The sequence below is a fragment of the Capra hircus genome, chromosome 9 (genome assembly GCF_001704415.2).
Source record: "Capra hircus breed San Clemente chromosome 9, ASM170441v1, whole genome shotgun sequence".
Taxonomy (NCBI): domain Eukaryota; kingdom Metazoa; phylum Chordata; class Mammalia; order Artiodactyla; family Bovidae; genus Capra; species Capra hircus.
This window is the reverse complement of record NC_030816.1, coordinates 81520864-81546979: the sequence shown is the minus strand read 5'-3', so window position 1 is coordinate 81546979 and position 26116 is coordinate 81520864. Positions and strand designations below refer to the sequence as shown.

The window sequence follows — 26116 nt, the reverse complement described above, 5'->3', positions numbered from 1 at the left end:
CAGGATAGGGGAGGAGACACTTTCTGCTTAGAGCAGGATTGACAATGGACTTATGAGCGGGAGACCAAACCTCACGCACCACAAAGCTCGCACTGCTCTTCACGACATCACTGTGTAAACAGCTGGACAGAAGGGAGAAGTGGTCACTGTGGCAGTGAGGGGCGTTATGGATGACAGGGTTGAGTTCCTGTGAGTCTGCCCTGTGGGCACAGCAGGCAGCCTGGGCAGCTCTGGGCCAGCCCTGTGAGAGGTGAGGGACATCTCCCTCCCACATCTCCGCCCCAGATGGATGGCTCTGATTCAGCACCTTCATCACCACATCCGTCTCACAAGGTTTCACTTCCTCTCCACGTTTGCCTCTCTTGCCCCCTCCCTTTTGTATTTCTCTTCCTACTACTTTCTAGCACTTCTTTTTCCCCCTCTCCCTACCCCCCTTTGTTTTGCTTCTCTGTGTTTGACTTCAGACACCAGCCAACCACTCACAGATGGACACACACAGTGCCCAGTTCCCTGAGGCTGACGTTGCTGACTCTGGGACCTCGTGTTTAAGTTTTTGCAGATCCCGTTCTGGATCGAGAGCCAGAGGATTCTGGTGCTTAAAGCGAGTTATGCACTCCTTGAAAGAAAAGCTATGACAAACCTAGAAAGCGTATTAAAAGGCAGAGACATCGCTTTGCTGACAAAGGTCTGTATAGTCGAAGCTATGGCTTTTCCAGTAGCCAAGTACAGATATATGAGTTGGATCATGAAGAAGGCTGAGCACTGAAGAATTGATGCTTTTGAACTATGGTGTTGGAGAAGACTCCTGAGAGTCCCTTGGTCTGCAAGGAGATCAAACCAGTCAATCCAAAAGGAAATCAACCCTGAATATTCACTGGAAGAACTGATGCTAAAGCTGAAGCTCCAATAATCTGGCTATCTGATGTTAAGAGCCAACTCACTGGGAAAGCCCTTGATGCTGGGAAAGAATGAAGGTGGGAGAAGAAGGGGGTGACAGAGGATGAGATGGTTGGTTGGCATCACTGACTCAATGGGCATGAGTTTGAGCTAACTCCAGAAGATGGTGAAGGACACGGAAACTTGGAGTCCATGGGATCGCAAAGAGTCGGACACAACTTAGCAACTAAACAGCAGCAGCAACAACAGCAACAAAGTTCTTTATAGACTCAGGTCACTGTGTTATGATTCCCTGAAAATATGCGAACTCGGTTTTTCTTTCAAAGCATTAATTCTCTAACATAGGGAGATAATCACATACTCAGGAGACAGAGGATCAAACACTCTTTTTTGCCCCAACTCCATGAATTTAATGAAGCATCGAGTCCCATAGCTTTTTCCAGTATTCCTGGAATCCATCCATGACTGTGACCCTCGTGACAGGGTAGCAGCAGCCCTCATACCTGTCCTTGGCCTTATCACCAACCAGTACACTCTCTGCAATGGAGACAGAAGGCACTTTCTGGAACACGTGGCTGATACACCCACTCCATTGTCCCTTGCCCTTGGGATAAGATTGAAACTCCTCAGCACGACCGGGAAGGCAAGTGCTCACGTCCTGCCCCTCCGCCTGCAGTCTCCACCTTCTCTAGTCCCTCTAGTCTTTTGCCGCCTGCTGCTCTGGATCTCCGCACAGCTCATCCTCTTCTGATGTGTCCATCAGACGGGAGGAGCCTCTGAGGCTCCCACAGGTGTGCAGGCATGACCGTGTACCACAGGTGTTTGTGAATCTGCCCGGGTTCCCCAGTAGGGAAGCTCTGCAGGCAGGACTGGGCTGATCACTGTCACCATCGTCTCCCCAAAGCCTGCCTAGACAAAGCCTGGCACGCCAGCAACAGTCAAAAGATGTTCCTTCAGCAGGAGAGTGAAGGAAGTGCTGGCATGGCCCTGTGTACAGCCCTGAAGGACCATTAGCCTAGAAGTTCCCTGCCTCCCCGAGCACAGCACACATGCTGGTGATTTCCTGTCCTCCAGCAAATATTCAGCATGATTAAAGATGGAAAAAATGCATTTTTGGTTCATCAGACTGAAAAACAAACCCATAAATCAGTTAGTAATAGCCAACAGTTTTTTAGGCACAAACAGCTTGGTTAGAAAACTGGTTACTTCTATCACAGGATGAACGGCACAAGGGAAAGCCCTGCTTCTGTGATGTTGTTGCGAACTGAATGTGTAAGAGCCAAGAGTCAACTCTGTAACACTTATTTTTGCTAACTTCCAGTGAAAAGGCATGCGATCCAAACCATGACAAAACCCTTGTGGGACTTACAAACAATCTTGGCTTCAAGTTTTAAGACAATATTATATTATCTTTTGTGGGAAATTTTAAATTTCTTTAACTATACCAAGGGTTCTTATCTTCCCAGTATTTCTCAGTAGCATAAAAGGCTTGAGGCAAGAACAATGGAAGGAATAAATTCTCAACAATTTTAAAGAAGGGGTCTATTGGCCTGAGAGCCCAGAGATGGGGAGGAAGGGTCCGGGAGGGGTCAGTGGCACAGCCCTTGTCCTGCCTGACCTCTCTGTGCTCCACTTTGTAACAAAAGGGTGACACAGATGTCCCCCCAAAACAACCAAGTCTCTAGAGCAGGTGGGACACCAGGGCTGGCAGGAACCCTGGGTGGGTGGCCCAGGCCTGCCTGCCCAGTGCGGGAAGCTGTGTGTGTGTGTGTGTGTGTGTGTGTGTGTGTGTGTGTGTGTGTGTGTGTGTGTGTGTGTGTGTGTGTGTGTGTGTGTGTGTGTGTGTGTGTGTGTGTGTGTGTGTGTGTGTGTGTGTGTGTGTGTGTGTGTGTGTGTGTGTGTGTGTGTGTGTGTGTGTGTGTGTGTGTGTGTGTGTGTGTGTGTGTGTGTGTGTGTGTGTGTGTGTGTCTGCATGTGTGTGCTGCACACCTGGGTTTGGGTTGAGAGTGAAAGAGGAAGAAAGAGAGGAAGGAAGAACAAGCCCAGTATAGTTATTCTTTTTTTTAAAAAAGCAGCTTTTGAAAATGGTGGGACTTCCAGAATGGCTTCCACTGGACTTCCCTGGTGGTCCAGTGGCTGGAACTCCATGCTCCCAACACAGGGATCCCGGGTTCGACCCCTGGTCAGGGGGCTAGATCCCACGTGTGGCAACTAAAGATTCCACATGCCGCATCTAGGACCCAGTGCAGCCAAATGAATAAATAAATATTTGGGGGAAAAAGGCACTCTTGAAATAAATGTTGCTGCCTATTACTTGAGAAAAATCAACAGCAGTCCTCTGGGGTGGGGAGATACTACCTGCCACCTGAAGGAGTCTGTTTTCTAACAACTGCAGAATCAACACAAGATTTAACCTAGGTTCTTAACTTAGTTTGTGCACTATGAACCCTGTCAGCATCTTATGAAGCCACAGGCCTGTCTCAGAATGTTGATGGAATACATACATACGGTAACAAAAGAAATCAGTAATAAACACCATTTTCAAAATAGTTTAAAAGTTGTGACATAGTAGAATACATGCTTGTTTATTCCGATATCAAATAACAAGAGCTACAGTTTATCAACGGCTGTGGTTTCAAAGTAGGAGCAAATGTGGATGATCTATTGTCCATGTCCGCAGTGTCATACGAAAATGTCTGTGGCTTCTAGGGGTCACTAAAATGACTGACGTGGTTGGTTATGCCTGTGTTCACAACAGGAGGAAATGGTAGATCTCCTTTAGATTTCAGTGAGATGGAAGACGTCAGTGTTTCTCCATCCAAGCTCGTGGACCCCCAGAGTCTCATCCATAGTGCCCAGAGCTGGGATCTCTGCTCTAAGTACCTGGAGAACCAAGAGTCTCAGCCACTGCTCAGGTCTGTCCTTGGAAGGAGCTGGGTCCAGCAAGTGGCTGCACTTCTGCATAAGGCCACAGTCCTGCTGTCTGTCCTCAGGGCATCTCACTTAGGGCCCCGCTTGGGGCCTTTTGGGGAACTTGTCCTGTCCAGGCCCCGGGGTAGATCAGTGCACTCTCCTCAGGTTTGGGGCTCACTGCTTCCGCTCAAGTTGCTGTGTTCCCATCAGCTTTGCTTTATCTGATGATCTATTAAACTCTCCCCCGGGATCCTAAAGGACTCACAGGAACCCTGGGGAGGAGAAGGCCCGATTGGAAGCACAGAGAGCCTCTGTCATATAAAAACTAGGATACTCAGGCGGTAAAATTGTGGGAAGAGAGTATAATCTTCATATGCATCTGAGAGGTTTTTAAAAATCTGAAGTACTTCTGCACATATCTTGTCCTGATAACCCAATAATCCCAGGAAACAACTGGCATGCGGAGCTTACTTATGATTTTGCTCAGGCCCAACGAGGCTGCGCCAGACGCCTGCCTTCCCTTCGCTGGTGACCATGTGTGATTCAGCTGGCCTATCTCACCCTGCAAGCGGCCCCAGCCCTGGATCCACAGAGCCTCACTCATGGCGGACACGAACTGTTGGATGACCAGCGTTGCTCCCAGGCTGGGGCAGAAATGATCACCTTTTCTCACCTGTTTAGGTCTTACTTGTCCACCTGCTGTGGACTTTCAGGCCCAGCTGGGTCTCTCTCTGCTCTACGTCTGTGGTTTATGAACTTTCACACAAGGGTCGGGAGGCTGCCTTCTGGTCCCAGCTGCTGGAGTCTTGCTGTGTGACCGTGGACAGTTCCTGCCCTCTCTGAATTTGAGTTCTGTCGCAAATGGGGGTGATACTTTCTCACTTGACAGAGGCCTAGGCTGGTTGTGAGCAGTGAAGAAGATAACGTAGTACATATAACTTCCTCCAAAAGTAAAAAACCCAACATAAACACATGATGGCATCATAAAACCCAAGTTATTTTAGTATAATTGTTTCTATGTGTCCATTTCACTTCTTTAATCAAAAAAGATAATTACATTTTCATAGGTACTAGATTGATACCACTCTAATGCCACAAAGAGAAGAGAAACTAAAGAGCCTCTTGATGAGGGTGAAAGAGGAGAGTGAAAAAAAGCTAGATTAAAACTCAACATTCAAAAAACCAAGATCATAGCACCCAGCCCCATCACTTTGCCATCACTTCACGGCAAATAGAAGGGGAAAAGTGGAAGCAGTGATAGATTTTATTTTCTTGGGCTCTAAAATCACTGCAGATGGTGACTGCAGCCATGAAATTAAAAGACACTTGCTCCTTGGAAGAAAAGCTATTACAAATCTTGACAGCATATTAAAAAGCAGAGACATCACTTTGCTGACAAAGGTTCATATAGTCAAAGCTATGCTTTTTCCAGAAGTCATGTATGGATGTGAGAGTTGTACCATAAAGAAGGCTGAGTGCTGAAGAATTGATGCTTTTGAATTGTGGTGCTGGAGAAGACTCTTGAGAGTCCCTTGGACTGCAAGGAGATGAATCCAGTTAATCCTAAAGAAAATCAACCCTAAATATTCATTGGAAGGGCTGATGCTGAAGCTGAAGCCCCAATACTTTGGCCACCTGATGCAAAGAGTCGACTCATTGGAAAAGACCCTGGTGCTGGGAAAGATTGAAGGCAAAAGGAGAAGGTGGCGGCAGAGGATGAGATGGTTAGACAGCATCACCGAATAAATGGACATGAACTTAAGCAAATTCTGGGAGATAGTGGAGGACAGAGGGGCCTGGCATGCTGTAGTCCATGGGGTTGCAAAGAGTTGGACATGACTTACCGACTGAACAAGGTACTAGGTTCTTAAGTAAATGATTCTTCTTCCTTTATTCCAAATTTCAATTAGTCCTTTATTTAAAGTATTTTCAACCTTTAAAAAATAAAACTTAATCTGTTTCAACAAACCAAATTATTTGTATAGCTTTTTAAAAACAATGTCCAAACATGTATTAAGCTTTCAAAACTAAGGCACACAGGTTATTTTTCACTATTCATTCTCCAGCCTTTTAATAGTTCAGTCCTGCCCAACTCCCACAAACAGTGGGTGGAATTTGGTGAAACATTTATTGTTTAACACCCAACAGAGAGCAGCTGGATCAGCTGCTTCCACAAATATCTTGAAAGAAGAAACTTCAGGGCTGGTAAAGTATGCTTCATCCTTAACCTCCCTAACTCCCAAATCTGTTGCTGGAGGCCAGTTTCAAGTCCAGTCAACTCAAGTAAACAACTGATTGTTGGGCATCTACTGGAAGGCACCGTCTGCTTTAAAGAGATGAATTAAGACACACAACTGCTGCTTAGGAGGTAATTGATCTTCGGCCTTCAAGTCTCCCTGCATGTGACAGACTGGGTAATTTCAGCAAATACGCACTGCTCCCCGTCCTGAGGGGCCGTATCCTTCCCTGCCCCATTGATGGTCATGGTCACGTGCCTTGTTAGGCTAGAGGCTCGGCAGATGTACTGGAAGCAGAAGCTGTAAGAGATATTGCTTATTTGCTCCCCCATCATATAGTCCAGTAACTCCCTATGAGGAAAACATGCCTGGCAGCTGCAGGCCCTTCCACCAGGGTCCTGGAATCAAATCTGAGAAGATGAACCTGAGCGATGCCCGGAGCTAAACCCAGAACTGACCTACAGACACGTGAGGAAAAGAAATGCTGCTGGTTCAAAGCCACTGGGATTCTGGAGAGTGTTTGCTATACTGCATCGCTGGCCAAGAGTCAGCGAAGACATCTCTGCAATCCTGCATCTCTGCTTTACACTGATGTGTGAGATCAGACTGTCTCAGGGCCCTGCCCAAACCTGGCACATAGGAACTCAGTCTAGACCCTCTTTCTCCACAGATATCCAAGAGCTTCAGGGTGGCTGCCCCTGAATTCTTCCAGCCTTTCCTCCCATTTCACCCTCCTAAAGTCAGATTAGATATCCTGAGTGCTACAACCTGGTCAATTTTTTTTCTTTCCTTCTTTTTTTGGGGGAGTGCACACTGTGTGGGATCTCAGTTTCTTGAGCTGGGATTGAACCTGGGCCACGAGAGTGAAAGCCTGGGATCCTAACCATGAGGCCACCAGGGAATTCCTTCAAATATTTCTTTATGGTGTTAGTTCACTTGTTGTGAGTCGGCAGAAAACTCATCAAGGGCAGGAAGCCCACTTTACACTTCTTTGCATTCTACTTACACATGGCAGCCAATGAAGAAATCCTTTTGGATTAGTTGCAAATGCTTGCTTTACAAAGCCTTCTGCAGACATGGCCTGATTCTGCCTCTTGACTCTCAACATCCACCCCTGGGCCCTGCTCCGGCCACTGAGCTTGGTGGACTTCTACCCATGTTGTCAGACCATGTTAATGTCCACCTCAGACACCCGGAGGACTATGGCCCTAAGGTGAGTTAGAGAAGAAATACTAACACTGATGAATTTTCATCTGTAAAATTATACTTACAATGCATGGCTTCCAATAGGCCTCAAAAGATGGTAGATATTTTACTAATACTGGTTTTTCAAGGTTGCAAGTCAGCCACACCTCCCATGGGAGGCCTCACTGTTGACCGCTGATCTGGCAAGAGACAAGCAATTCCCAGAACACCCAGGTGGCCTAACCTCAGTGGTGGAACCCAGGGTGAGTCAGCGAGAGTCTGTTCCCATGGTTCTCAACCTTGCCCATGCGTACGATCCCCTCCTCCTTCTACTCCCCAGGCCTGGGTACTCCATCTTGAGGAATTTACATCTACTTACATATTCTTACATCCTTAACAAACATGTTACGAAGGAACTTCTTCTGAAAGCTAAGAGACTTTGTAGAATTTTATTTTATTTTGGTTATTGCCTCAAACGTACCTCAATGCTTTCTCAATTTTAATTTTTTTGGAAGAAACTCTTGGTGGCAGAATACAGTGGGTCCTATTGCGGGAAAGGCATGTCGAGAACGAGGTGGCCAGAGAAGGCACCAGCTTGTCTGGATGCAACAAAAGAGCGTCCCCAGCTACAGTAGGAAGACTCCGTGGAGGATGAGCGGAGCCAAGAGAAGAACAGGGGGGAAGGCCGGGAAGAGGTTACGGAGGGGCCAACAGAAGAGCTACTGGCTCCTACAGGATGGGAACCAACAGGGAAATACAGGAAATGTGAACTGGTCGGAAGAGACAGGAAAAACCCAATGTACTGACAACCAGGAACAGTCTTAATCTGACATAAGAAGAGATGAAAAGTCTTCCAGGAAAGAATGTCATCTTACGGTCAAGTGAGTTAGGAAGGTTACTTGGAATTCTGCCATCTGTCACTTGAGCTGTAACAATGATAATAAGTGACTTAATTAAAGCTCCTTACTTTCTGAGAAGGACTTGAGTGGCTCATAAGAAAACCAGGAATAAGTTAATACCAAAAATACACACCCCAAAGTTTCATTTACATTGTTTAGAGCTGGCTACATCTGGCTCTGCGTTTCCGTCTAACCAATGAATAAGATCTTTAATGAACAAACGGCAGTCTTCCCCACGGCCATGAAATGGATTCCGGTTTCTCTACACTCTCACACAGTGTGGGTTACATGACAATGACGGTAATATGCCTTGAAGTTATCCGTCATTTTGCAAGTTTCTTTAAACCCTTGGTGCACTGCAATAGATTATCCGTGAAAAGAAAAACCTCCTAGTTTGTTTTCAGCCAAAAGATCTCACATCTATATTTATTCATTTCAAGTTAAGAGTTGGAGACACAATTAGTGGCAAACGAAGCTCTCCAGAGAGGTCAGTGGATGGGAGAGGGTGAATATGATTAACAACTTGAATCCAAAAGTACTAATTAAGGTGGATGAACTTACAGCCTGTTACACAGAGTGAAGTAAGTCAGAAAGAGAAAAATAAATATCATTAATGCATATATATGGAATCTAGAAAAATGGTACTGATGAATCGATTTGCAGGGCAGGAATAGAGATGCAGACGTAGAGAACGGACTTGTGGGCACAGTGTGGGAAGAAGAGGGTAGGCCGAATTGAGAAAGTAGCATTAACATATAAACACTATCATGTGTAAAATAGACAGCTAGTGGGAAGCTGCTATATAACATAGGGAGCCCAGCCTCACACTCTGTGAATGACATAGAGGGGTGGGATGGAGGAGGGAAGGGGGCTCAAAAGGGAGGGGATACAATAATGACTGATTCGCACTGTTGCACAGCAAAAATCAACACAACACTGTAAAACAATTATCACCCAGTTTTTTAAAGAAAGCACTAATTAGGTTGCTTGATACACTTTTCAGTTACAGGACCTGTTGCTTATACCAAAAAGGATAAAACTCCAGACCCTAGGAAAAAAGAAACTGAAATAAAGGTTAACACAAAGGGACAGGAAACCCTCAGGAACAGAACATAACCCATGTGCCACTACAGAAAGCTTAGGGGCAGCCCCAAAGTGAACGTAGAGATTATACAGTTTCCAATAATCAGGCAGGAGGAGGAGATGAGATGGTTGGACGGCATCATCGACTCAACGGACATGAGTCTGCGCAAACTCCGGGAGACGGTGAAGGACAGGGAAGCCTGGTGTGCTGCAGTTCATGGGATTGCAAAGAGTCAGACATGACTGATGGACTAAACATCAGCTTTTTCCAAAACGGTACTGGTAATCAAACTGGACATATTCTACCTTGTCTCCTGCCTCAAACTGCATTTAATTTATACCTAAGTTTGTGGAGAGAATGTCTCATTTGAATCTGTTATTTCCACTTCATTGCTTTCCCTCTTTCAATCATACCAGAAGTCTATCTTTTGGCTGTTTATTTGCCAAAGAATTAGATCTGGTACTGTTTTTATTTTTCTATTCTCTAGGTCATTAATGGTTTCCTTCCTGTTTTTCTAAAGTTTGTTTTGCTATTCTTTTTTTGTGTCTTCTTGAGATGGCCGCTTTGTTCCTTTACTGGCTTCTAAATCCAGTTTTGTTTTGTTTTGTACTAGACTTTTCTAAACTTTTCATTTCATTGGCCATCCAACATCCAAGTAAACTTCCTGTTTGTAGAGATTCCCAGAATAGATGGGAGGCGGGCCCCACCCCTGGGAGGGTGGAGCAGCTACCTCTTCCCCTCACTGGTCACCCGAGTGTGGAAACGAATCAGGTCCAGGCGCTCCCTCCCGCCCTGATCTCTGCCTCCAGAGCCCACGCTTGCTGCAGACAAGTCACGGCTCCAAGTCAATGGCAGCAGCAGAGTCAGAATCAGTGGTGGCTCCGCAGACGTCCTGCTTGTAGAGCCTGCACCTCCTGGGACCATCCTATCGCAGGTGTGACTCGCGACGCTCAGCCACCCAGCCTCCCCTGGCTCCTCCGGGCTGCTGCGCCTGGTTCTGCAGCCTCCAACTTCAACAAGCTACCTGATAGCTTTCCAAACCATTCCTTCTCATGGAGTTCTATTTTGCACTGTTTTTATTGTTGCTTTCCAACTATTCCACCCTTGCCATTTTGGAATCTCTGTCACCCACGAGCTAATGAAAAGGTTCTTAAAAAAAAAACACTGCAATTCAGGACTTCCCTGGAGGTCCAGTGGTTCAGAACCTGCCTTGCAATGCAGGGAATGTGGGTTCGATTCCTGGTTGGGGAACTAAGATCCCACATGTCATGGGGGCAACCGAGCCCGTGTGCTTAAACTACAGAACCTGCACGCTACAACAAAAGATCCCACTTGTCACAACCAAGACTCAGTACAGTCAGATAAATAAATAAAAATTATTTCTGAAAAAACCATTACAGTTGGTTAGGTTTGTGTATTTATATTTTTTGTGGTTGATTTCTACTGTGTCATTAGATGACACACTGTGAAGTACCTAGTAGCTTTCAGGAGGTTCGGGATTTTTGTGCAGCTACTCTGATTAATTTTGCAAATGCTCCACAATCAGTTAAAAAATATCAGCATACTTTGCCAAAACAGTGCAACATGTATTTCTTAACTGTATATTGATACCTTTTATTTTCTTACTTTTATTTTGCTTACCTGAGCCAACAAAGCCAGAGGTATTGTTTCTCACTAGCATGATGTTTATACCAAACTTTCCTTGCATTTTCTAACAATGTTTACCTTAGGTATGTTGATGCAATATTTTTTGATGTATATAACTGATGACTGAATTTTTAAATAACCTCTTCACGCATGTAAAATTACTCTTTTTGATCCATGTAATGTGATAAACACAATACCTTCTGTGCTGAATTCTCTTTGGTCTGTTCTTAATAGTGATTCTTGCATAGTGATCTTGAATAGTGATTCTTAATAGTGATTTGAAGCATCTAAATACTAGTACAGTGCCTGACGCATAGAAGCTCATTACATGTCAGTAAAAAGCAAGGATACTGGAAACCAGGAGGGGCACCATAAATCCCTGGGTTCTTTTGGTCCCTAAGAAGATGAAAATGCTAGCTTGCTGCATTCTCTTCAAATGATCTGTTTTCCTACGGAAAACAAATACCCTCTCAGCATACCCAAATAGTTAAAAAGAAGTTCCAGAGTGCTGCCCTACACCAGAAGGTAGCTAGGATTCTAGCTCTCAAATATACCAGACCTCTTAACACTGAGTACAGCTGTGAAGCAGTGACTGGGCTCAGCAGAGTGTGCAGAGCAGACAAGACATCTGCAGTGCCGGCTCAGAGATCTGCATCACAGAGGAAGCATCTGGTCGGACAGGAGGGGACACTGCGGGCAGAAGGGAGAGCAGAGTAGAGAGCCCAGGGGAGAAAGAGCGAGCATATAAAGACGGCCATGAAGGCACTTCCCTGGTGGTCCACTGGTTAAGACTGCCTTCCAGTGTGGAGGGTGTGGGTTCCATATTTGGTCCGGAAGATGGGACTCAATCTGCCTCTTGGTCAAAAGGCCAAAAAAAAAAAAAAAAAAAGAAGAAGAAACACTGTAACAAATTCAATAAGACTTTAAAAATGGTCCACACCAAAAAAACACCAAAAAAAAAAAAAAAAAAAAAAGGCGAGAACAATTAAACTCTTCTAAAACAAAAATTGCGGGGCACGAGCCCCAGCAGAGGGTGTCTGGAGGCTCTCTGCTATCCACACCAGAAGGGACAGAAGGGGAAGGGAGAAAAAGGGGCCAGGGCATCTGCTGTGCAAGGGAAGAGGCCTGCAGGGCTGACGACGCGAGGGCTTCCTGCACCACCTCCTCTGCCCTCACGGCACCTCCAGATGTGGCGTCTCGGAGAAAGACGGGCTCCCCTCTGCCCAGAAGAGGTAGAAAGTTGGGGATCCAGGTTCTGCTGCTTTCATGCTCAGCTGGTCAAAATCAGACAGGCTCTCGTAGAGCAGGCTTGCAATGATCCTTCCCGGTGTTTGGCAAACTTAATTTAGTTCACAGTGTGTGAATAAATTACTTTCAAGTCAGTCCTTTTTTATTACAGGTTTAGGTTGTGTTAAGAAAAAAATACCCAATTCCAGGGAAAGCTGCTGGCTACTCTGACACTGGCCCAGAGTCCACCAAAGGGCAGACTTCCCTGAAAGGGTCCACCCTGGCTGACACGGGGGTGGTGGGGAGGTGGAGGGGGCTCACTTGGGGCTGGAACATACAGAGTGAGTCTGAGAAGACCTTCCCAGGGCAGTTTTTGCTTTCCAACTCCATCTGTTATTCTCCTTTAAATGACCTGAGGACTCCTAGGGGTCTGAGCAAACAGAGATGACCCCTTAGCCCCAGCTGTCAGTTGTATAAAAATGTTTTATAACATCAAAAATTGCCTGGATAAACAAACGACCCCAAACATTCTGTTTCAAATGTACAGAAGCAATTTGATGGCAATACAAGGAGACAACCGGAGAGGAACAGAGATAAAAAGAGACAAAGTCAGAGAGAGAGAGACAATGTATTCATTCCTGCAGCTGCAGCTCATGGAAAGCCTCCCAGATTACAGGAAAACAAGTGGGCTCCCATCGCTCTGTGATGACAATCTCATTCTACAGTTACCTGGGAGCATTGTGGCAGGCCTGCTCCCATTACGCACAGTAACAACACTTCACTGGCAGGCTCTTTGTGAGTCCTCGGAGTGCACCAGGTCGGTGCGTGCTGGGCACTGTCTCACTTCATCCTTAGAAGAAACCTACAAGGCAGTACTGGGATCATCCCATCTTACAGATGTGGAAACAGTTGAGGGTAACCTGCCCAAGTTCCCATATTATCCAAGGGCACAACCAGGACCTAGTCCTGGGCATCTGTCCTTAGAGCCGTGTCCCAACCCCCTGGCTCTGCTAACCTGTTCTATGTTAGCAACAGAGTGTGCTCCCCGAAAAGCTTTTCCCTCAGCCCTCGACTCAAACTACAGAGCCCCTACGACTTTGCTCTCATTCCAAACTTACTTAACAAAGAAAAATACACTTCGGGAAGCTGCATTTTCCTCTCTCCTCTACCAGCACAAAGTGACATTGATTTGCACGCCTAGGAAGGACCAACCTGAGCCCATTCATTACCATGGAAGGGAAGCCACATGTTTGAATGCTGGCTTTCAGCACATCATTGTACTTTTTTCCCCTGGCTGCAAAAAGTAGAATTCAATAAAAACTTGCCATCTAAAAATAAAGTAGTGGCAAACTCTGCAATTATACTTCTCCGTTGGAGACAACTGCTTTCCAGTTTATTTTCCCAAATGGACAAGGTCCAATTTTTTGGTTAGCTAACGGGTCACACCCACGGCCCAAATGTAGTGTAATGAACTCGAAAGCCAAAACGATGTAGGTCTGAGTCGCTGTGTGGTTGTTCCCCGAGTGCAGCAAGTACATTTACTTTCCATCAGCTGTGTGCTATTCCCCTCACCTGTCCCCCCCAGAGTGGGGCCCTGATTACAGTTTGTCCACTTTCAGCCCAAGGACCGTCAAACAGAGCTGAGAGGCAGATACTGGCAATGTGCTCCTTGCCTAGTTCTTTCCTCTGAGCCCACCCCAAACCTTCCCCCTTCCTCTCCTTTCCCTTTGCGGCTCTGCATCCTCCCGTTACAGGACAGCATCAGGCTTGCTTGTGGAGTTCTGGGTTACCATGCTGACTTGGAGTTACCAGAAAGGTTGCTCAGAACCTATCAGAAGGGCTCCTGGACACTACGGACTGATGGCTCTTATTGTCTCACTGGGAGTTTCTAGTAGCTCAGTTGGTAAAGAATCTGCCTGCAATGCTGGAGACCGGGTTCGATTCCTGGATTGGGAAGATCCCCGGGAGAAGGAAATGGCAACCCACTCCAGTATCCTTCCCTGAAGAATCCCATGGACAGAGGAGTTTGTCAGGCTACTGTCCATGGGGTCGCAAGAGTTGGACATGATTTAGCAACTAAACCACCATAGAAGTATATCATTAACTAGATGAATAATTCTGGTAAGAGGATTTTACACCTAATACATCAGGGTTCTTAAACCTACGGTGGAGGGAACAAACGAGAGAATTTGATGAACTTTCAGAAAGTGTTTCATGATATAATTGAAGAGAATTTTAAAACACTATGAGACAGAAAGGAACGTTTTATCATGATTAGGCATCTACCCTACAGATGGAATATAAATGAACAAATAGAAATAGCCAGTTATCTAGCAATGGGTAAACATATTTATAAATGATTTAAAAAAAAAATAAAGAGATGTCCCATAAACTCTTCAGGTCTGTAGGTAACCACTCTCTCCCTGTAAATGCCAACTGGAACAAGTCATTAGACCTCCAGGAGAAGATATGCAAAATAACAGATTTTTAGGTAAAAGAGTGTAAGTTACATATTATCCTATCATATAATATTCCATCATGTAATCCCAAAATTACAACCCAAGAAAGGATCCTGTGAATCCCTATGGATTGTTTCCCTGAAGATATTTAAGCCACCGGGCTGCTTTGGCTTGAGTGTCCTCAAGATGGGCATGGGATGGTCACTGGGGTTGGAGTCACCCGGAAGGGTATCAGAAATCACACAAAGGCTGTCTCATGACCTTGTAAACCCTGGTGTGTGTCCTCACATACAGGACCAGGGACGGGTTTGGTCATCACACCTGCAGAGGGCTATAGCAGACCCAGACATTGGTCCGAGAAAGCCAATCAGAAGTGTCAAGGGAGCAGAAGCAGTAACAGAGTAACAGCTAACAACCACAGAGAATTTACCAAAAGCCAGGCACTAGGCTGAGTGCTTTGCACACTTTAACTCATTTGCTCTCTCAATCGTCCCGAGAGGTAGGCACTGCAACTGACTTCATTATAAAGATGAGAAAATCAAGGCATACAGAGTTGAGGTAGCTTGCCTAAATCATGAAGCTAGTATTTGTACCCAGGTCACTAGGTGCCAGATTTCAGGCTCTTAACTGGTTCTCACTACACAAGAAAGACCACAAAATTCCATGATGTTTTGCTGGGGAGGCAAAGGCTAACAGTAATTTTTCCAAGTGAATAAAACTAAGAAAAGGTCTGAGAGGGAAGACATGGACTTCCGACCAAATTGTAGATTAAAAGTTAGAGCAAATTTCAGGCCACTAAACAAAAAAGCTTTGCACAGCAGGAAACACATTATGTAATTTTTTTTTTTCTGAAGAAGAATCGAGACCACGAATTCTAATAGGCTCGGAAAATGTTAGCAGTCGACTATGTGTTATTAAGGGGAACAGGTGTGCTCTGAGGTGTTCTGTCTTTTCAGGTGTGAGGTTAACAGGACTTCCATGCCTGTTTTCCCAGGAAAGCCCCTGGTTATTTCTGTTAAAGGCAGACAGGTCTTCCCTGTGGGTCTTCCCCCACATGGCAAAGCTGTGGTCCCTTTCTCATTACCCTTCCTGTCACTTGGGGCTTCCACCGTCTCCTTGCCAACCTCATCTCTGAGACGCTCCAGCCCCGGGCAGAGTAATGGTCTGCAAGTGTGGGTAACATCTCTCGGTGTCATGGGATGAGCTTGCCAAGTAGTCCCCAGGGGCTGGGACCCATATAGAGGCAGAAAGGCGGTCTGCGGTGCTGGCAGCCGAGCAGCAGGGCTAAGCCTTGCAGCTGAGGCCCTCTGTGCTCCACCATGTTTCCTCTGCCCGTTTCCTAGCCTGTCCTGGAGGAGGCAAGCTGACAGCAAAGGCAGCTCTTGGTGGTCTCTGGGGCCTCCTAGCAACATAAGCGTGGGCCCAGCGGTCTCTGGGCCTTTGCCCCTTTTCCTGTCCTTGGGCTTCCATGGTCTCCAGCTCCCCAAGCAGAATGCCTTCTGAAGAGCTGGGAGAATCCCGCTACACACGTGGCCAGCTCTTCCGGCAATAGAGGGTCTACGGGTGTCATGGTTTTATTTCAGTGTCTGCTGATCTGGAACCTCCGGGGAACAAGAACCCCCACTCTGGCGTGTGTGGTCCCTGGGAGGAGAAGACCTGGGGCATTGTGCTGTCATAGGGATGTGTTGTAGGATGTAAAAAGAAAAAAGATACCCCGCGATGCTAGGCTTGGTGAACAGGATCAGAGGCAACAGGACTGAAATAACTATTACCCAGTTGCTTAGTTTTGAAAGATTAAAGAGACACACATGCTGGCTCTCTTTAAGTACAAGGTCTGGTCAAAGGAAATCAGGCTACTCCATCAGCTGCAGACATTTTAGCACAAGCCTTAAATGGAACAGAGGCAATTTTGGCTTTGACTCACCTACGCAGTTATCGCAAAGGCTACAGTGAGAGGCACGAGGGGGCCGGAAAATCTTGCAGGTGAAACAATATTTAAGTTTCACAGTCTGGCCATTGATGATGACTTCTTTGGTTCTGGGAGGTGGGCGGTACCCCCCTGAACTGGTGCCGTTTGCGATATCTGGAGAAAAGAAAAGAAAAAAAAAAAAGAGCACAGGCGCTTAACACAGCAGGTGAACTCTGCAGGATCCTGCCCCCAGGCGGCCTGGAGTCTGCACTTCCAAGCGCAGGGCCCACAGGAACCTGAACCCTGACACACAAATGCGGGAGGACACAGAGCGCCGGCAGTCCCACGGCCTTTACGCTCCTTTGGAGCCTCGGACTGCTATCAGGAATCCAGGCACGAGGGAGACACCACGTGACTGAGCTCTGGCCAATGGGGTGCTGCACACGTGGCCCCGCCCAGCCGATGGGAGCCTCCCCTGAGCCACACCCACTCTTCCCCCATCCATCCCAGGTCACCTTGGAGATACAAACTGGGGGCCCTGAATGACTATGCCCCTGTGACTGCCTCACTGGGCCATACTGTTGTGCACCAAAATCCTTCCCCAGTTAGCATTGTCCTAATTAACGTTGTTGCTCAGTCCCTTCCCTGGAGAAGGAAATGGCAACCCACTCCAGTATTCTTGCCTGGAGAATTCTATGGACAGAGGTGCCTGATGGGCTATAGTCCATGGGGCCACAAAGAGTTGGACACGACTGAGTGTCCAACTGTGTTGGACACTTTCAGTCCCTAAGTCTCCGACTCTTTGCGACCCCATAGACTATAGCCCACCAGGTTCCTCTGTCCCTGAGATTCTCCAGGCAAGAATATTGGAGTGGGTTGCCATTTCCTTCTCCAATACATGAAAGTGAAAAGTGAAAGTGAAGTTGCTCAGTCCTGTCCAATTCTTCGTGACCCCATGGACTGTAGCCTACCAGGCTCCTCCGTCCATGGGATTTTCCAAGCAAGAGTACTGGAGTGGAGTGCCATTTCCTTCTCCACCTCCATTAGCAGGCAGGTTCTTTACTACATAGCGCCACCTGGAAAGCCCTAACTAAATCGTTCAATGTACGTTAAAAAAAAATAATTTTTGTAGTTTATTGTCTGACCAGCATCTTTAATATTTTTAGAACCAGTTTTCAAAATGTTGAAGAAAATACTAGTTTTTAAAGTTTCTTTTAATCTTATAACCTCCCCGAGTTCACATGAGAATCACCCAGGAAGCTTCTCAAACTCCCCTAGCACAGAGACCTGCCCCAGATCCAATAAATCAGAATTGCCCCTGGTGACTGTAATGTGCTGTAGGGCTGAGAGCCCCTGCTCCACAAGAAGCTAAAACACTGTTTTCATCTAGACCCCTCACAGCCATAAAGAATTGAGGGCAGCTAGCAGTGGAAACAGGAGGCCACAGGTCAATGGAGAAGAGTGAGAATATCTGTGAGGGCTTTAGCTGAGACTCCGCGGCTGATAAACAGGTGGAGCAGAGCCTGGTGGGTAGAGGGAATCTTGGGAAACTTCATGGTGTTCTTCAAAAACAGAGATGGAAACACTAAAGGTAGCTGTTCATTTAACTCAGAAACTGTCAGACAGTGACAGCTGCAATATACTTTTGGTAAATTTCCAAAGTGACAGGAAGGAGTCCCATGATCCACTCAGCTCTCCCCCACCCTCCACCCCACAAACTCAACCTGGGCAGGAATTGCATGGAGAGCTTTCAAAACTACTGATGCTACTGACCCACCCTCAGATATATGTATGTTCTGATGTCCTTGGAGGGGTGCAGCCTGCCATCAGAGGTTTCAAGAGCTCCTCATGTATGGAAATTTACAGCCAAAGCTGAGGACCTCCATTGCAGGGCCTGGTCACTGCTGTCCACACAGAATCCACACTGACTGAGAGCTTGTCAGAGATGTGAGCTCTCTCTCAGTCCTGCCCACAGCTACCGAGGTCACTGTGCCCCCTCCCCACCAGGGGGGAGGGTGTCACACATCTTGAAGTTTGAGAACCTAGCTCCGGGATGCCTGTAAACACTGCCCATCTACACATCACGTGCACCTCTGAACCTCACATGCCTCTTTGTTCTGTACCCCTATACACTCATGTACGTGGTAGAGAGCTAAACTCACAGAACATAGAAACCTAGAAAAACTCTGTGGGCAGGAGGGGGCCGCTTCACACAGCACAGTCAGCGCCCCAAGCATTTTCACACGGAGAACCTGGTGACCAGGAACAGCCAATGGTCTCTGCAGAGCGGCACCCTCGGTGCCTCCAGGCTGCTCTCACTCACAGAATTCACAAGTCATGATTTCAGGAGGTGCCCCATTTACCGTAATCTTCTTTTTAATCCCCCTCTCCTAACTATCCAAGACCTTATCGTGCTTTTTGCATCTTCAGTTCAGTTCAGTCGCTCAGTCGTGTCCGACTCTTTGCGACCCCATGAACCGCAGCACGCCAGGCCTCCCTGTCCATCACCAACTCCCAGAGTTTACCCAAACTCATGTCCATTGAGTTGGTGATGCCATCCAACCACCTCATCCTCTGTTGTCCCCTTCTCCTCCCGCCTTCAATCTTTCCCAGCATCAGGGTCTTTTCCAGTGAGTCACTATTTTGCATCAGGTGGCCAAAGTATTGGAGCTTCAGCATCAATACTTCCAATGAATACTCAGGACTGATTTCCTTTAGAACTGATTTCCTTTAGGACTGACTGGCTTGATCTCCTTGATCTCTTTGAATCTTAGACAATTCTTACAAAAAATTTTTTTAATTCTTATAGTGAATGGGTAAATGGCACGGAACAGGGACAGGGAGAGAGTGAGGAACAGCCCTTCTACTTTACCTCTCCACTGAGGACAGTCATTCTACTTGGAATAATGAAACAGCGGGACTGTTATAATAAACCAAGGACTCTGGGTGGCCTTGCCAGGCAGGACACCCTCTCTTGGCATATACTCCACCTGCCTGGCACCCCAGGTGGCTGCCCCATGAAACAACAGAGTTCAGCAGGCACCAGAGAAGCACCAGCTTCCAAAGCATGTATAATGGGAAGAGGGTGGCATCCCAACTGATTCTGTGATGAGAAAATAAAGAGGCAATGGGGCTGTGTACTTCCTGCAGCATCAGGGTAAAAATAACTGGCTTTGAACACATCGAAGATAAGGTCAGAGCTCTTCCAGTGCCAACGGAATGCCACTGAGGTCTAAATTAATTATGACTTTAATTGTGACATATGACTAGCCTTATGTCAGCTGTGAAATCTACTGTATCTCTTTAGCTCTTGCAAACATGGAAAACTAGAAAAACTAGGAAAACCAGAGAGTCAGATAGAGGTTTAAAAGTAACAATAACCCAATCAATAACACTTGTGTTACTTTAACCAGAAAAGTTTAAAAACTGCTTTGCCAAGAAAAATATTTTAAGAAGCACTTATTCACACTAGAATGACTCCTAAAACACTCCAGTTTTAAGTAGCAAGTGTGCTAAGTCTCTTTAGTCGTGTCTGACTCTTTGCTAGCCCATGGACTGTAGCCCTCCAGGCTTCTCTGTCCATGGGATTCTCCAGGCAAGAACACTGAAGTGGGCTGCCATTCCCTTCTCCATGGGGTTTTCCCGACCCAGGGATGGAACCTGCATTTCAAAAGTCTGCTGCACGGGCAGGAGGGTTCTTTACCACTGGCGCCACCTGGGAAGCTGAATAGGTTTACCGTTATAAATGATTCCCTATTTAATATATGCAAACTACTGCACCAGAGGCAATGGAGGACCCTTAAGCAACAGAGATGTCACATGAGCAGCGGTGAGCGAGGGGTCCTGCTAGACTGTTTGATGAGCCGTGAGTCCCCGGCCACCCCTGGTCTGCTGTCCTCCTAGCCTTCAGAGCGTGCTTCCTAAGTGCACATCTGGTGATGGAGACCCCCCAGCCTCTGGTGAGGCACCAAGGTCGTCCGTGCGGGCTGGTCCTTCTCTTCCTGATGCACACTCTCACCCGAGTCTGGGGCTGTGGCCTCCTTGGGCCCCGGAACAGGCCCTGCTGTTCAGGCTCCCAGCATCTCTTCTCTGCTCGGGCCGTCCTGTCTTCTGGATGTGCCTCGTCCAAGAAGGTCCACTTAATCCTCTCCTGTGCAAACGCGCTGAGGGCACTTGCTTCCTTGGGCTCTCACTGCACTTGACTGCGTGTTTATCCAGCCAACAGATCTGTGTTGTGCTCATAGGTGCCAGCCGGGTGCTGGGAGCTGGGGATGTTGCAGGAACTTAACAGCTGGAAAGGCTCGCAGGGCCTAGGGGAGACCCTCTACCGGGGGGGTGACCATGAGGGTTTATCTCTGAGTCTTCCCTCAGACGTGGTGCCGGGAGGGGGACGAGGCCTGACCGCTTTCGTGTTCCCGCTGTCCTGCAGAGGGTCCAGCACACAGTAGGTCCCCAGGAACTGCCTGCCAAATGGAAGGCCAGTTGTCCTGGCCGGTCTGGAGGAAGGATGCAGGAAGCATGGGGTTGGTGTCCCCGGTCCTGCACACCCACCAGTCAGAGTCACACAGCTTGGGGACTCGCCCGCCCCAGGAGCTCCTCTCTCAAGGTTCTTTTGAGGCTGTTGCTTCTCTTTAATGGTCCTCTCTCTCTCTTTCTAAAAACATTTGCTTCAGGTCTTAATTGTGGCATGCAGGATCTCTTTAGTTTCTCTGAGGCATGTGGGATCATAGTTCCCCAGCCAGGGATTGAACCTACATTCCCTGCATTGCAAGGCAGGTTCTTAACAACTGGACCAGCAGGGAAGTCCCTTTACATGTCCTTCTTACATCTTTTGCTGGTCCAAAGACCCATTTAGTCATCGCCACCTGGAAGGAGTGGGCAACATGGGTAGCTGTGTATCTCAGTTCAGTTCAGTTCAGTCTCTCATGTCCAACTCTTTGCAACCGCATGGACTTCAGCACGCCAGGCTTCCCCATCCATCAACAACTCCTGGAGTTTCCTCAAACTCATGTCCATCGAGTCGGTGATGCCATCCAACCATCTCCTCCTCTGTCATCCCCTTCAATCTTTCCCAGCATCAGGGTCTTTTCCAGCGAGTCAGTTCTTTGCATCAAGCGGACAAAGTATTGGAGCTTCTGCTTCAGCATCAGTCCTTCCAATGAATATTCAGGACTGATTTCATTTAGGATGAACTGGTTGGATCTCCTTGTTGTCCAAGGGACTCTCAAGAGTTTTCTCCAACACCACAGTTCAAAAGCATCAATTCTTCAGTGCTCAGCTTTTTTTATAGTCCAACTCTCATATCCCTACATGACTACTGGAAAAACCATAGCTTTGACTAGATGGACCTTTGTTGGCAAAATGACATCTCTGCTTTTTAATGCTGTCTAGGTTGGTCATAGCTTTCCTTCCAAGGAGTAAGCATCTTTTAATTTCATGGCTGCAGTCACCATCTGCAGTGCTTTTGGAGCCTAAAAAAATAAAGTCTGTCACTGTTTCTATTCTTTCCCCATCTATTTTCCACAAAGTGATGGGACTGAATGCCATGATCTTAATTTTCCGAATGTTGGGTTTAAGCCAACGTTTTCACTTTTCTCTTTCACTTTCATCAAGAGGCTCTTTAGTTCTTCTTCTCATTGTATTTCAGGGTACCTCCAAATTGTCATTTCTTTCACATAATACATTCAACTGTTGCCCCAGACCAATGGCTTCCTAGCGTGCCCAAATAAAGGGCAGATGGGATAATGGAGCCTTGAAACCCAAGGCTTCAAACACCCACCTGAGGACAAAATACATGCCCCTTGGATATTCACACTGGCCGGAGGGGCCGGTCATGACCTGCTCCTCAGCTGGAAGGATGGCAGACACCCGGGGCTGCATCTCAGGGCCCAGTGGGGGAGTTCCCAATCTAATCCTCAGTTACTCTGTGGTTTGGGTTTTGGCTTTTACTGTTGACCACAGTGGTGCCTCTGCTTCTTAGACCTGCTCTTTGTGGTTTACAATGCAGCTGTTGAAAAAGAATAGTCAAAGTCTGCAACAGCTAATGGGTAAAGAACACTAGAATTTGGGGGGGGGAGAACCTCTAACAGTTCTGCAAGTTTATATGAGTCAGTATTTTTCAAGGACGTTTTTATACACTAGCATTTTGAAAAAAAACTTAAAAGGTTGAAATGGTCTTCTGCTTCATAAAGTCCTTGCCCCCACCACCCCTCCAAATGGCTGGGAGATGTTGGCACAGGGGCAGAAACAGTCACAGAATTTCTGTCTAGTATTAACCTCGCAGTCAGCCTACAGGCAAAGAATTAGGAGAGCTGGGGAGAGGGGATGGGAGGCCGATGTGTTCAGGGACACAAAATGGCCTGCTCACTAAGCTTATCACTCACAGAGAAATCCTGGGCTTCCAGAGGTCTTAAGTAAGTTGTTTGTTAATATATGCCTATTTCAAAGCCACTCTCCAAAAAGCAAGCCATCTTTTCTTGGGAGGAATCAGAGTGCTAACATGCTGAGAGACCCATTTGTCTGCCGTCTGATTTAATCTCGCCCCAAATTCAGGGGGAAAATGGATGAGCTTTAAAAGTTGCTGAAACCCACCATGAAAAGTAACGCAACTCCACTTTTTTTTTGGCCCCCAGTGTGCAGCATGTGGGATCTAGTTCCCTGACTAGGGATTGAACCCATGCCCCCTACAATGGAAGCATGGAATCTTAACCACTGGACCACCAGGGCAGTCTCTGAAACTCCACTTTTTAAAAATGCATATGGGAAAAAAAAATCCCAATTTGCAAAAAAATGTAGATTAAGATTCTTTTCCTTTATCAAAAAGATGCAGAACAGCATCATACCCTGATGTATGGGTGTTTTACAGACCATTCACTAGCTGATACCCTGTCTGCCAGACTGGGAAGAATGAAGATAAAGCATCTCTGCATTAGGATACAGTCACAGGAACCGTATGATTTGCTTCATACACAAGCCTCCGTGACTATACCAATTGCATGTGCTGGAGGACAGCTGTTGGATCTAACGAACCTGCAGTTTTCATAAGGCTCATTTCACTGACGCTCTGAAGCATCTGGGACGCAAACTACCCAACCTTGGAATGGTTGATCTATCACAGAATGGCTATTTTTAGAGCCATTTAAAGCAATCTCTTAGCTAACAGTTTGTAAACTTCCAAGTTTACAGAAAAATATTAACCATGACGATGTCAGACAAGTCAACCTCTTATTATTTTAAGTGCTTGGGAGAAAAGGCAGAAGAAATGCTGGTCTGTCTACAGAGAGTTGGTCAGGTTTCCACTCGAGAGAGTAACAATGTGGACTTTTTCTCACAAGTATTTTGGGTGGCAGCATCTTTGCTTCCACAAATATTTAAATACAAAAATGCATATGAGGGTTCATGGAGGGTGACAGTCCTCTTCCTCCAGTTAAAAGCTTTGCCAAGTCCAGCCCGGACGGGAGGGGGCTTGTGGGGAAAATGGACACATGAATGTATGGCTGAGTCCCTTCGCTGTTCACCTGAAACTACCACAACATGGTTTGTTAATCGGCTATACCCCAATGCGAAATAAAAAGTTAAAAAAAAATAAAAGCTTTGTAAGTCACTTTGTGTTAAACGTTTGCCTTCAAGGACTGAAGCTGATGCCTGAGTTAAGGCTCACGCAGACAGAGTTTCAAAGCTGAACCACATGTCAGGCAGTCGGGGGGGGGGGTGTCCTCTCCTTAGGGGGTCTCATCCCAAGGAGGAGCAGAGAGTGTCTGCAAAGCCAGACTGAGAGAACAAGGGAAGCTGACGTGGAGGTCCAGAGGCAAGGGCAGGCCCTGCGTCACCGGAATGAGTGTTGCAAGAAATGGAAGACACGTGACATCCAAGGCCAGGTATGCTTTCCAGAGAGTTCACTCACTCTCTCAACACCCACAAGAGTTGGAGGCACCCTGGCGGGCAACGCAGACCGTCAAGGAGACATGGGCCCTGCCTTCAAAGAGTTTGCAGTCTAGTGGAGGAGACAGATACGAATTCTAATCACACGACCGAATGTTCGTCATGCACAGATGAGTCAGAGGAGCAGGGAAGGCTGCCTGGTGTGGGGCCTCTTCCCGGAAGAGGTGGCATTGGAACCAGGATCTGAAGGACCACTGAGCTGGGCTTCCCTAGGCAACGTGTGTGTGTCCGGCGGTGGGGGTGGGGGTGGGGCTACTTGGTTGTGTATGTATGTACGTGTGTATGAGCGTGCATGCACACTGGGAGTGGGAGCAGGGCGTTTTGGGTGAGAGAGTAAGTAACTTGTTTCTAGTCCTGAGACTGGAGGCAGGTGGTACATCTGGAATCCAAGGGAGGCCAGTGTGACCAGGATCAGAACAACCAGGGGACAGTTCCAGGGGAGAAGGCTGGGGCTAGATGGCTCAGAACCCTGTAGTCAGATTTGGGGTGTTGGCCTTCAGCCTAAATGCAAAAGGAAGCTTGATTGTTAGTTTCATGTCAGCTTGGCTAAGCTCTGTGCCCAGATGTTCATCAAACATCAGTCTAGGTGTCACTCTGCAGGTAATTTTAGGTGAGATGAGCATTTAAATTGGTAGACTTTGAGTAAAGTGGATTGTGGGCCTCAGCCAATCAGTTGCAGGCCTTAAGAACAAAGATGGAGTTTCCCCAACACAGAAGAAATTCTCCTCGAGATGGCAATGGAAGAAACTTCCTCTGGGTTTCCAGCCTGCTGCCCAGAGTAATTTGGACTCAAGACTACAACTCTTGCCCGACTTTTCAGCTTACCCAACAAATTTCAAACTTGCCAGCCCCTACAAGTGCATGAGCCAATTCCTTAAAAATAAATCTATGGATTTATTTTTCTATAACTCCTGTTATCTATAGCTCCTGTTGGTTCTTTTTCTCCAGACAGAGAACGCTAACATAGTAGCCAAGGAGAGTTCTATGCTGTGTAGGAATTAAAAATATCACACTGACTGCAGTTTCAAAGATGGATTGGGTGGGGGGAGGGAGAAGCAAGATGGATTTAGGACCAGTTAGAAGGGATTTGAAATATAAGCTAGAGATGAAAACGTTCTGCAACATGGTGGTGCTGTGATGATGGAGAGAAATAAATGGATTAAAGAAATATTGAAATGGTAACATCAGTTATCTCCTTGCAAGGAGATCAAAGCAGTCAATCCTGGAGGAAATCAGTCCTGAATATTCATTGGAAGGACCGATGCTGAAGCTGAAACTCCAATACTTTGGCCACCTGATGCAAAGAACTGACTCATTAGAAAAGACCGTGATGCTTGGAAAGATGGAAGACAGGAGAAGAAGGGGACAACAGAGGATGAGATGGTTGGATGGCATCACCGACTCAATGGACATGAGTTTGAGTGAGCTCCAGGAGTTGGTGATGGACAGAGAAGCCTGGTGTGCTGCAGTCCATGGGGTCACAGAGTCGGACATGACTGAGCGACTGAACTGAACTGAACATCAATTATTAACGGATGTGGTAAACAAGTGACCAGGATGAGCTTCAGGATTTGCAGGAAGGTGCAGTGAGGATGGGGAATCACCTCCTGGTATTAAGCAGGAGGAATCACCATACGGGCAGGTGTGTGTACAGACCGGGACCTCAGAGGAAGGGCCAAGGCTGGAGATAAACGTCCAACAGTGACACAGGGGAGGAA

The 26116-nt window shown here is 46.8% G+C and overlaps 1 protein-coding gene across 4 annotated transcripts in view; it reads right to left on the bottom strand.

The window, feature by feature from the left end:
- ZDHHC14 (zinc finger DHHC-type containing 14) overlaps nucleotides 1-26116 on the bottom strand; it is a 292200-nt gene that overhangs the window by 59083 nt on the left and 207001 nt on the right. For all 4 annotated transcript variants that reach the window (XM_013966626.2, XM_018053409.1, XM_018053407.1 and 1 more), the window contains exon 3: nucleotides 16473-16631. In XM_013966626.2, coding sequence (XP_013822080.2) covers nucleotides 16473-16631 — 159 coding nt within the window. The remainder of the gene's footprint in view (nucleotides 1-16472; nucleotides 16632-26116) is intronic.